The sequence below is a fragment of the Myiozetetes cayanensis genome, unplaced genomic scaffold (assembly GCF_022539395.1).
Source record: "Myiozetetes cayanensis isolate MyiCay16 unplaced genomic scaffold, myiCay2020 scf22, whole genome shotgun sequence".
Classification (NCBI taxonomy): domain Eukaryota; kingdom Metazoa; phylum Chordata; class Aves; order Passeriformes; family Tyrannidae; genus Myiozetetes; species Myiozetetes cayanensis.
In genome coordinates, this window is record NW_026087434.1 from 2751306 (window position 1) to 2764339 (window position 13034).

Genomic DNA, 13034 nt, shown 5'->3' on the forward strand with positions numbered 1-13034 from the left:
CGCAAAGAATTATTAATCACTGCTCATTTGTATCCTCCCTAATTGCAGGGACTCCTCCTTTGCTTCTCAGCACTCCTGAAGTCTAAGTGAGCACAGCTCCACTCCCACAAAACCTCTGTGGGTCCAGATGTGCCCCTTCCTCCCTCAGCCAGCCTGGGACACTCTGGGCAATGTCTAAAACCCAGGAACCAAACCAGCCAAAATGGGCAATTTCCTTAAACTTCAGATTTCTCCGGATTCTGCTGTAAGAGAAAACTTAACTGGAGCTTGAAATCTGCTGAAAACAATTCTTCCTAATGAGGAATCCAATGATGCATCAATTGGTTCAGTGAAGATCAAGGCCTGAACATCTGTCTTTTCAGAAAATAATCCAACACGAGTATCTGCTGCTTTTCAGGCCACATCCTCCCTCCTTCCAGGCAGTGGGAACTTCGGCTCTTGCTGTGCAAAGGACGCTGAAATATGGCTCCTCCAGATTGAGAGAAATAGACTGCAATTTGATACAAATGTTCTCAAGTTCTTAAGCGAAGTAATGAACGCCATAAATCCCACGAGTTTGGCTCAGCTGAAAACAGTAACCGAGCAAGATCAGCTGAGCAGAGTCATTTTGTCAAGTGGAACACCATGTTGTTCTCCGCTGAGGAAATACTGCTGGAGCACCTCCCCTGTCCTGACAGTTTCAATAAAACATAAATTGGTGGCATAGACATCCTCTTTGTTTGTCTGTCTTGAGCTAGTAAAGCATCTGAGCCTCCAGAACATTTTTGCCTTGTTGTTTTACTAACCCAGGGGACCTCCAGCCCTGCTGAGCTCTGAGCTCCAAGTCCTTTTTTTTTTTTTTTTTCTTTCCCCCAAACCTGCATCCAAGTGGCCTCATTACTTCTGTGGCTTGTATTTCGATATCTTTCTTTTCTTAACCAAGATCTCCCACCTGGAAAATCCTCTGTTTGTAGTTAAGCAATCTGAGTCCATATAATTCATAGCTGCAAAGGAAGGGAAGGCAGGCAAAGCTTTTTGAAAAAAAAAAAACAAACCACCACCAGTGGGCTGCATATGGCAAGAACAGGATTCTTGGGATTAGGCGAGTTGGAGAGGAATAAAAGCTTTCACTGTCAGCACCATGGAACAACCAGGAATGTTGTGGCTAGAAAATTCACGCTGTTCTCTCAACCTCCCCCTCTCCAGGGCTCTGCTATTGTTCCAGCTGGGATTTGGAGGATCCCGGGCTTATTTTCTTCTCCTTCCAGATGACTCACTGCCGATGCCATCTTTGTTCCCTGAGCATTATTTCCCTCAGCTCTTGTCAGTGCTGTTCATTTATAGGCCCAAGAGGTTGGTGTTGCAGCAGGAGGGTTGTTCCCTCCGTGGGGTGATGGTGACAGGGGACACACCCCACTGAACACCCCCTGACTGGCAGTAACCAAACCCAAACCTGCTCCCCAGGGCTGCTGGGCCAAAGCTGAAAACACAGAATCACAGAATATTCCGAGCTGGAAGGGACCCACAGGGATCATCCAGTCCAGCACGTGGGGTTAATTTCTGCCTCAGTCGATTCCTAACGCACCATCAGGATAATTAAGCCCGAAATAAAGCAACTCCAGCACCACCACTGGAACACATTTATGCATTTCAGTTTTACATTCCAGCACGTGTTACCTTCCAGAGAATCCCTCCCATCCTGGGTGGGAAGGTTCCAGTGTCTGGCACAGGAGGTGCTGAGTGCTGACCAACACCCAGAGCTCAGCAGCAGCAGGACCAGGCTCGAGATTTTCACACCGACTGCGTGAACAAGCAAATCTTTGTAGATAATCATCAGAAGCTCCTTTCACCATCACCATTTCCAAGAACAAAAAATCCAATCAGTGTCCCAACTAGAAAACCAGCTGCCAGGTTTGCAAAGGGTCGGGAAGGGCCTGCCCAGCTTTGGGCAGGGCAGGAGACACCACGGCTGCGCCGCCCTGGCAGATTTTTGACGGGTGGCACTCGGGGGTGATCAAACTGACAACAAAACAATACTACAGAATTTAAATGAAGGTAAAGATCAGCATAAAGTTGGTCTTTTCCCATCTTTTTCTGCTCCATCCAGGCCCCTCATCATTTAGAAAAAGAGAGTGGGACAGCTCACTGATGGAACAGGCACCGCTGGGAGCCCGCTCTGGAGATGAGGTGTCTGTGCTCTGCTCTTCTGTCATCTGCTGGCTCCTCCATCCATCTCCATTTCTCCTTTTTTTTTTTTTTTTTTTGGATTCCCTGCTTTAAGTACCAGCCTCTCTCTCCCTTGTAGTCCCACTTTAACCTCTTCTGAAAGAACAACATTCCCTTAATTGATAATATGCCAGCAAACCACAGACACTCCAAAATGAGGTGCTGCTCTCTTAAAAGAAAGATCTTTTTCTCATTCACTATTATTGAAGACGAAGAGCAAGAAAACTGACATTTTAAAATGCTCTCTAATTCCTGCACACTGGCATATGTTTCTATTCTCTTTTGGTAACAATCCTCCTCTTCCTTTTAACTCGTTGTTCTGTACATTCTGTTTGCTGTCTTTCTCCAGCTGGCCACCTCATTCCAGTAATTCATTCCCTTCTATAAAGTAGGTGTGTATTTGTGTATTTTCCAGTTGTGTCTGATTACCAAAGCTAACATTTGATCACTGACTTCCACACGAACATCATCATCATCATCATCATCCACTCTTTTCCCTTTGACAGTTGCACAGTTGGTGAGAGCCTTCTCTCCCGCAGTTCCTGCCATATGGAGCTCCTGGGAACTTTCAACTCCATTGATTTCCAGCTCCTTTCAAATCCCACCTGCAAAGCTGTTTTTCTGTGCTTGAATCTCAGCTTCTATCTCCTTCTGCTAATAGGAAACTTCTTGCTATACAGAAACATATATTCATTTTAATTCTCTTTCCTTTCATGGGCAGCCATTAAAGAAAATGCTAGACAAAATATAAAATGTGTCAAGTGCAAAATTATGATTTATTCTAACAATCCCAGTCTTAATTAAAAACTGAGGGCCACTTATGCATCAAAGTGATTAATGAATATATCAATGGGATTGTGTATTTGATGGACACAAATCAATGTAAAAAGTGGTAGAATTGGGCTCCAAATAATGTGTGTGGTCATTTTATTGTACCTTCATCCATAATGTCCTATCCCTGGAAGTGTTTAAGGCCAAGTAGGAAGGCCTCTGTTGGGAAGGCTGAACAGAGACTAAGAACACCCTCAGAACTGGATGCTGCAGTCTGTGTGCACCAAACAGCCTGAGCAACGAGCTCACAGTCACATCACCTTCTTCACTGTTCCTCTGTGGCTCTCCAGCGTCTTCTTTTCCATGGAAATATTTTAAGTTTGAAATTTATCCACCAGAAGTAGTTAGAAAAGGCATCTTCTATTGTGCAGATGTGGAACCCCCCAATTTTCAGGTGCCAGCCTGTGGGGAGAGCTACATCCCTCTGCCCGTTGGCTCCTGCATTTTTCACAAGATATGAAATGTTTTATGGGAGGAAAACAGCTGAAACACACCACGTACCTCCTGACCCCAGTGCTGAGGGTATCAGCAGAGCAATGGATGGAGGAGATGACAGAAGGTCCCTCCTCAGCCTCCCAGTACTGCAGGAAAACAAACACTCTTCAAGCCCATCCTCTCCAATCCGTGCTTCTCACACACATAAACTGCAGGAACTCTTTCAGTGGGACAATATTTGGTGCTGCTGTCCTTGAAAGTCACAGTGGAAACTTCTTTCAGGTTCTCACTCTACCTCCCCAGGGCCCCAGAGGCTGCTGAGCCCTGGGGGCTGAATCACTGCTGTGGTTACCATCGCTCACATCCAGACCCAGCTTCCCACTGCTGTGGGAGCAGGAATGGCTCTCTGGGGGAGAGGATCTGGAAGCGTTTCAGTGACGTGGGTTGAAGCAAGCAGAGCAAGCAGCAGAATTTCCTCACCACCTCCATCCAGTCCATGACTTCTTGGTTCTCAGTTTCCAAAGTGCTCCTCGGCTCGGTGTGAAACAAAGGCTGCCTCCGTCCTCCTCACCTGCAGCTGGACACAAAGCCAACCTGGACTTTTAAATACATAACCTAGAGCTTATCTGCCTGGTTTTGGGTGACTGTAACACGTCCTGAGAAAGACAACACTTAGAGAAAGCCTGGGAATTTCAGGCAGGGGCCCCAGATTGTCATCCGATGGCATTTAAAACATTTTGATACCTTTAAAAATTGTAGAATTACAGGATGTTTGGGGTTGGAAGTGACCTTAAAGATCATCTCATTCCAATCCTGCTGCCACGGGCAGGGGCACTTTCCACTAGATAATGTTTCTGAGAAGAAATATGGACTAAAAGCCCAAAACTAAAGGGATAATAGTACTCAAGTGTTCCAGCCATCAGATTAAGAACTACTTGGGGCTCACACCGTGGACATCGGTGTATGTTACTCATCTGTGTCTCACTGATTCCTTGCTCACAGCTCCACAAATCCTCTGGCAAGCAGCTCAATTCCCAGCAAGGAGAAGGTGTGGCAAACCTTAGAAGTTCTCCGTGCTACACAGCAACTAAAATTTCAGAAGGATGCATCACAGCACTCATCTGAGAACAAATATATTTAGTTGGCATGGAAACAGCAAGTTGGGCTGAGTGTGGTAAATATCCAGCAGTCATGAAAAATCGAGCAAGTCAGGATAATAAACATTAAAAATGAACACTGGCTGAATGCTTTTGAATCATGGCTCTTTTACAATTATCACTCCTGTTTTCATTTGAACATGAGTGAAATCCACTTAAACTAAGCTGTTCCATTTTATGCCAAATACTTCTACAACATCCTCATTCAGATAACTCCTTTCTCCCTTTTTTATAATCTATTTGAGGAAAAAGAAATTAAAGGGCTGGAAACCTCCATTGCTATTCTCCTTCATTTCCTCAGCAATATTAATGAATTGAAAATAATTGATTTTCTGTCTCAGAGAATCTCTCTCCCTTAAGATTATTTATGGAGTTGACTGCTTGAAGGAGTATGGTTGGAGTATCTATAGTGTTGCTACTTCAGTTTTTTGCAAACACAAGCAACTTTTCCCTCCTCTACTGTCCCCAAATTTACATCATACTCAATCCACCCCAATAGCTAACACATTAGAACAAGGAATGAAAGAATAGGTTGTTTTTTTTTCTGAGAAAATTCTTGCTTGTATTTCTCAAAAGAGAAATTCTTGCAGCTTTTCAGTAAACTGAGTTGGGGTGACTACCCTTAACAAAAAGGGAATTTGAAGTTAAACTAGGAATGTTTAAGAAATCTAGGTAGTAAAGCAAAAAAGAACACTACCATGAATTTTTATACAGGCCCCAATTCAGCAAAATTTGTTGCATATGCCCAAACTCCTGAATTCATTAAGGACATGCTTAAGCTCTCAGTGATGTGTGTCATTTTTAATTACTCACTCACAGTATGGAAAGTCTCCTGTATGAACAATTGAGATTTTTTTTTAGCTCTGACTGACAAATGCACAAAGCCACGTGACTCAAGGGAAACATTTTTAGTAGGATGAAAGATATTCCTGTCAGAATTAGATCCAGACACGTATCAGGGACAACCAAGGGATACACTCACTCCAAGGGGACACGATAAGGAACACAATCTAAATGGGATCACTTGACAGGAAGCTGATATCCAGAGTTATGTAGGACTGAGATATAAGAAACTTCCGTGCTGCTTTTAAAGGAAATGGTTTGGGCACACCCAAATTTCCTAGAAACCTTCCCAGACTGTTTTAACTGTCTTGGGACTATATATATATATATATTAAAAAAAAATATATATATATATATGTAAAAAATGTGAGTTACACTTCATTTGCTGCCAGTTTGCCACTTTCCATGAATACCATTATATGCCTCAAGAAGGTGGACATCTAAATTTTGAAGGAAACATCCACCAGTTTGACATGGGGGAAGATGATGCAGCTCTGAGACTCCAATCCCAAAGTGTAGCACTACTGAACAAATGGATCGTTGTCCTGGAAAACCAGGACAGAGACAGGACAACCTTTTATGGAAAAAAAATAAAATTATTTAGGCTACTCCAAGTGGGAGAAGTCCCCAGCACTTCTGAAAAATGTGATTGATTTGGAACTCATCGTCCAGAGAACGCTGCACAACTCAGATACAAAGTGAGTGCACCTACTCACACTGAGAGGGGATAGAGAAAGTAAACAGGAGAAAACACAAGTTCATCCAGGAACATGAAGTATGGGAATGGAAAAGCTCCACAAAAACAGCTGCTCCTCTCCAACTGCACACTCGGCTCTACACAGAGTCCAATGCACTTTCCCCCCTTTATTTATGGGACAGTTTGTCTCTGTCTCCCTGGATAATTATAATAATGAAAGGTTAAGTCTGTGTGATCACCAGAGGGCCACTGTAACAAAGAGTTAAAGCTCTGCAGCTCTGTCAGTCACTCTTGGAGACTGAAGAGTTATAAGGACACTGCACTGAAAAAAGGGCTAACATGGAGCACTAAGATACCACCCAACAAGCCATAACGAGAAACAGCTTTTTATTTTTAATTAAAAGCACAACAAAATGTTTTTTCATGTCTCATTCATTTGTTTGTTGTTGTTATAGAATCAAAACACGAGATTTTTTCCTTTTAATGAAAAACAGAAGCTGTTTAACCCTCTCTCCTCCTTATTTATAGACATGTAAAAGCTCGGGAAAGTGGCTTTTGTAACAGTGCCAGCACAAATCTCCGTGTTTTATGCAGTTCTGATTCAGGCAATGTTTGGTAAAAGCAGAAAACAAGTTACTGCCTTGAATATTTCAACTCCCTGATCAGCTGATGAGTCGTTAACTACTGTTAACACTTGATGAACATGTGTACAGGTGCCCTGGCCAAACTTAATCCCTGGAAACACGTCAGAGCTGTCGCTCTTGCACTTTTCTTCTGGAGAGATAAGCAGAACTAATGAATTAACCGGTCGTGGAGAAGACACACTGACAACTTTCAAAATGTTTGTCTGCAAAATAGACCAAAGCCACCTAAATAAAACCATCCTCAGTGGCCTCCAGTTCTCCAGAAAGTCCCAGTGGATGAATGGCAGGGCCAAGACCACTGACAAACTTGGACATGAGTGTTACCAAACTCTGCCAACACAACCTTGCAGGAAAAGCTCAGAGATGGACAGGGAACTGTAATTTAAATAACATTTCTGTTCTATCATACTGGGGAACCACATGTCACTGGCTGAGCTAGTCCTTCATTAGTTTAGAGTGGACAGGATAGCTCTGTAGGTTGGTTTGGAGCAGATGCTGAGGAAGAGGAAACCCTGAAGGCAGAAAGGGGGGACCACTCTGTGGATCTGCATGTCAGGCCCTCTCCCTCTGTATCTCACAAGCCATTTTTTTATTTATTCTTCTGGATCCTCTCTCAAAATGGGTCAGAAAACACCAAAGAAAAACACAAAAAATGGAGAGATTTGGAAGAGGATGTCCCTCATATGTGCAGCCAGTGCTGCTCCCTGGGAAGGACAACCCTGCCTTAAAGAGCTAATTGTCCTCCTTCTTTTCCAGGAGACTCTGAAGCCAAAATGCAAGGCTTGTAGGCCAACTCACTCACTACACCAAATTCCTCATCTGCTAAAGATGAACCTGGCCCAACATCTGGATCTGGGAGGCAGAGGGGGAAGAGAATGGAACAGTTAATTATCAACAGTCCGGAAATATGTGAATGTAAACACCAAGGGGGAAAGAGGATTCCCATATGCAAGTAGGACAACAACAGCCATGGAAAAAAAAATATGAAATTAATGATTATTAGTCTTCTACAACCATCCCAACTTATTATTCCTGCAGGTATGGAGTTAGAAATGCTTTATGTAGGATATAAGCTATTGATACTGTTTACTCAGCACCAAATAAAGTTCTCAAATGCTGCAAAACCTGATTTGTATTAGGAATCTACGAGTTCCTGACTCAGACATTCATCACCTGTATACTTGCCTGAATATTTCAATTTAATTTGGTTTGAATGCAGATCATTGACCTTCTGTTCCAAAACTAGTCTGTAAACAATATACACTATTTTGCTCAAAGCACACTAAAGCTCTGATTTCACTGAAAGTGTCCAGAAAAATTTCAGCACTATTAATCATATGAAATTGTTTACAGACAACATGTTAGGACAATGAATGTAGAAGATCAGGGATAAAGATTATTTTTAGCCCAGATACCATCCAATTATAACTCTCTTCATACAAACCAATAAACAACAGGTTTGAATAGTCTCAGAAACCTCTGTTAAAACAGTACAGCCAGTTGAAAATAGTCAGTGCAAAATAAATGCATCATTTAGCAGCCAGAATAGCTGAAATACCAACTTGCAATTGGAGAGCAGGAGATAAGTATTCGCCTGAAGGGTTCAGACAGTTTAATTCTCTTTTATTACCAACAAAACAGAGAAGAAAGCCGGCTGACAAATCTGCAGGGAAATATGTGCTTTTTTTTTTGCTTTGAAGGAAGGTATTATTTTTAACCATGGAGGCTCCTTGCCCAAGGGAAGGGGATGGGGAGGGGACAGCACCCAGTACCTGCTCCTGGGCCTTCAGCTCGTGGCGCTGCAGGTTCCTCTCGGCCGCGTACACCTGACTGCGGTAATTCTCCAGCTCGTCCTGCAAGGCCTGCAACGACACCAAGGGATGCAAAACACACCCTGAGAAACGTGGGGTGGCAGGAGAACTCACGGGTCACGTCACCCAACCAGCTGATCGGGAAAGTGGTGCTCTGGGAGGGGGTGCTCCCGGCGGGACTCAGCGCTGAGATGTGACACAGTCACTCCGGCCACTCTCTGAGTTGATCTGCACAGGTAGGACCAGTGAGTGAACAGCAGTTATGTCTTAATAGTTCCACTTCATTATAATCTGCAAGTATTCATACTAAAAATGTAATAAATACCTTCGGTGATTGGGAGATAAACGGAAGTATCGTGATTGCAACATCTGCACTTGCAAACGTCTCAGAGTTTTTCTGTCATCTTGTTCAACCTAAGGACAGTTTTGCAGTGTACCAATAATTCTGCCTTTAAGCCAGAAGAATAATCCTCTCTCTGGAAAACAATGCCTGGAATTTGCAGTGAAAATGTATTCCATATTCCTGGAATGGGATGCTGGCCGAGACGAGGGGCTCCCCTCCCGCCCCGCAGTCAAGTCTAGCATATGATCCACAAATGAGTATAAATGGCAGTAAATAAAAGGAATATTATGATCATGTCACTTTACCACAACTATCCAATCTTTATTTAGTTCAGAAGTAATCACTTCTAAACCAAGCCCATAAAATGCATGGACAAATTTGTTTTGTCATTATTGTTCTTCTTATATATTTATTTTTATTACAGCAGTCACTCAGGGCCTTGATCTTTTTTGTTATATGCTTAACAAAGGAACAGCGTGCCCCAAGGAACTGATAGTCTATGTTATTTCTAACAGATACACACCAAACAAACAATACAAAGTTTCAAAGATTTTTTTTTTTCTTTTTGAAAGTTTCCTACTCATTGTTGGATGTTTGAATACACGCTTAACATTTACTTACACATTTACTGAAAGCTTAGTGATGTTGTCAGCTTGAATAAAGGCATTGTTAAGTGCAAGTGCTGACTCGAAGCAAAGTGCACAATGTGGAGGGGGGATTGACACCAACACAGAGGCGGCTGCAGCCTCAGAAAGGGAATATTTTGAGTTATCTTTTGTATGGCAGGAAATGGGGGCATTGATACCCATCAGCAGGGAGAGGCAGGGCTGGACCTGGGAAGGGGCTTGTGCTGGAGATACTGCTGCAATGCCACTGAGGGAGCCTCCAGTGCTGCTTTTCAAAAAGCTGAGCTGCACCCTTGAATTACAGAACCATTAAGGCTGGAAAAGACCTCCAAAATCACCAAGCCCAACCTCTGACCAATCCCACCATGCCCACTAAGCCATGTCCCAAAATGCCATGTCTGCTCGTTTTTTGAACACATCCAGGGTTGGGGACTCCACCACTTCCCTGGGCAGCCCCTTCCAATGCCTGACCACTCTTCCAGGGAAGAAATTTTTCCTGATATCCAACCTGACCCTCCCCTGGTGCCCCTGCCTCTCCTCCCTTGAGAGGGCAGACCAACGAGCCCACGGACTCAGGGCACTTTGCAGAACATGCCATATAGTTGATGTTTGCTTCCTCCAAGCAGGACACCCCTGAATAACTCAGGATCATCAGAAGTACTCAGGGGGCAATGATTTAACAGAAAAAAAAGCCTTGCTCTTTTTCACAGCACTGAAATACTGTACTCTCCAATAATTTACAGGCTAGAATTGCTATTGAGATAAGATAAGAGGACTAGTTATGATAGATCTTGCACGCTGTTTTGAAGCCATGCCAGGCATTAACTTTAAAGACTTATAGCTATAAGACTATTACATGTTCTGATGCCAAAAATTGTAACCAGACCCAAGCATGAACTTCAAAATCTGCCCAGGGACTTTTGCTCTATCACAGCTTCTGAGCAATGTTGAAATCCAGGCTTTGAATATACAACCTGTGTTCAGTACTCAACAAGTCTTGCAGTACCAGGAATTTGCATTAATATAATGAAATATATGTGGGAATTATGTGTGAACTGCAGGCTTTTTGTTTTCTTTTTGTACATCTGCTCTTGTGAGGTAAAACACAAACAAGCACACTTGGATTTAAAAGCTAAAAACGAGCAGGTCACGCGATGTAGAAATGCAATAAAGGAGCAGGGTCGTTCCACGTATCAGAAATATCACCAAAAACCCAATTAATTTGATAAAAGTGCTGCCATAAGCTCAAAGTGTCCAGACATAACCAGTCCAGGATGACTCTCGGGAACATTCCTGGAGCGTGTTTTGGATAAACTACACAGCGTGACCCATCTTCTCCTGCTATTTCAGGATCAGCTTTTAACAGTGAAAAATAAGGAGGGAGGAAACCTTGCCCCACATCAGTCATCCTTTCCCTTGTGCTCAAGACCAAGTTTGACTCTTTCACAGGACTTTGAAGTCGGCCAAGAGATAGGATGTGTGTGTCCAAAGGTATGTGCTTACATACAAACATATTTGTGTCCGAGAACAGACTCACATCACACCCAGCACACAGATCTGCGAGTCCTGAGCACAGAACAGGATCTCAGATTGTTCCTGACTAAAGACAGCAACCACATGGTGGCAAAGACAACTGGTGCCCTGCTCTTTCCTCCCTTCACTTCTCCCTTTTTACTTTCCTTCTTTACGACAAACGTGTTCTTCAGAGGATCAAACAAGCAGTTCCTTTAAATCTGAGGGTTTGCAATGCATCTGCAAGTGATCTCATTTGGGAAATTCAGATAACACAGCCTTTGTTAGGTTCACTTACTCGAGACAGCATTTGCCAGCACAGAACACACGTGTTTTATTTCATTATGAGGGCAGAAAACGTCTTCAATTTAGAAATAAGGTATTTTTACTATGGCATGTAAGTGTAGCAAACTATCAAGTCTTACAGTCATCCATTCACCAGTTGTCCAGACCAGAACACACTGTGAGCTCACAGACTTTTCCAATCACATCATAACTGCCTGTTGGCAGGTTTTGTACTGAAATGGCAAAAAAACCCCAACCAACTCCTCAGATCAATCACAAATACCTCTAACTAGACCCTTTTTGGACTACTGCTGCATTGCACACATTCCATGAGTAATTAATGTTCATTTGGGTATTCCAACTTTTCTATCAGCACAATGACAAGAAAAGTAAAACCTAAAGATCAGCGTTTGATCAAAGCCGTGCCAAAAAGAAAAAGTTAACATCAAAAATCTCGTGGTTGCTGTAGATTCCTGCATATGATTAAGCTCTGAAAAGAATAATTAGAACTAAGCAAGTTTGTTGCCCATTAATTTTCTAGGAGGAATCATGATGGATGTCACAGATAATGCACCTTTTTGGAGATCCCACTGAAAATTCTCTCTGTTGTCAAAAAGCTTCATATGCAGTGGCCAGAGCCTGAATGCTGATGGCTATTCCTGAAGCTCCCAGCACCCTCCAATCTTCTTCTGAATCAGACAGGGAAGCTTTTACCACACAGAAAACTCTTAAATACAGAAGAGAACTTACCCCAGGTACACTCCAGAACATCTCTTCTGAAAAACTAACTAATGTTTTCTTCTGTTTAGAAATGCATTTTTTATTCTACATCTTCAAAATGTCACTTTCTGCCCCAAGAGTAACAGAATTTATGATTATTAACTGCTGAGACGAAGAAAAAGGGATTAAAAAATAAAAGTCCAGGCCAATTTTTAAGTGTCAGAGGTTTTGGGTTTTTTCCCTGAATGGAAAACAAAACTTATTTGGTTAAATTTTTCCAGGTACAGAATGAATCCCTGTCCCTCAGCTGTGCTAACTGGACTTGCATCACTGTTACACAGTATTTTTTTTTTCAGTTAAACGGGCTTCCAAATGCCATGTAAACATGTTTGCTGTTGAATGGCTACACCATACCTGACCTTGGAAGTGCTTTGTGTTGGCCAGAGAACAAAGAAATGAAATGTTTTGCTTTCCAGCCCAGATATCCTACACTTTGAAAAGCTCTTAAAAATGTAAATGAGATAATAAGCTCCACTGCAACAATGTGGGTGAATTACAGCTGTAGAAAGGGAACATTCATTTGATTTATTTCTAAAAATGGAAAGGATCCTAAAATAAAATCATATTGTTTTGGTCTCACACCGCATTGGGAGGCACGAGAAGGATGGAAGAGAAGAGTCATGGCTTGGAGAACACACCACTGGAATATTACAGGCTGGTTTTGGGAGCTGAAGTGGAGTTTGTGGACGAGTCCATCACGGTCACTGTGGAACAGGAGACATTGGGGACCAGCTGATGTGGAAGGCGAAAAGAACATCCCAAACTGCAGCTCTGGGTAGGCACTTTTCCCCTCCTATCATTCTACTGTGGGTTGATTACCACCAGAAAAAGGTTTAATGAAGTTTTATTTCAACCCCAGCTCTGC

At 42.7% G+C, this 13034-nt stretch overlaps 1 protein-coding gene across 1 annotated transcript in view; it reads right to left on the reverse strand.

Annotated features, from left to right (window-relative positions):
- CEP112 (centrosomal protein 112) overlaps positions 1–13034 on the reverse strand; it is a 150123-nt gene that overhangs the window by 8137 nt on the left and 128952 nt on the right. The window contains 1 exon segment of the mRNA XM_050319264.1: positions 8585–8674. Coding sequence (XP_050175221.1) covers positions 8585–8674 — 90 coding nt within the window.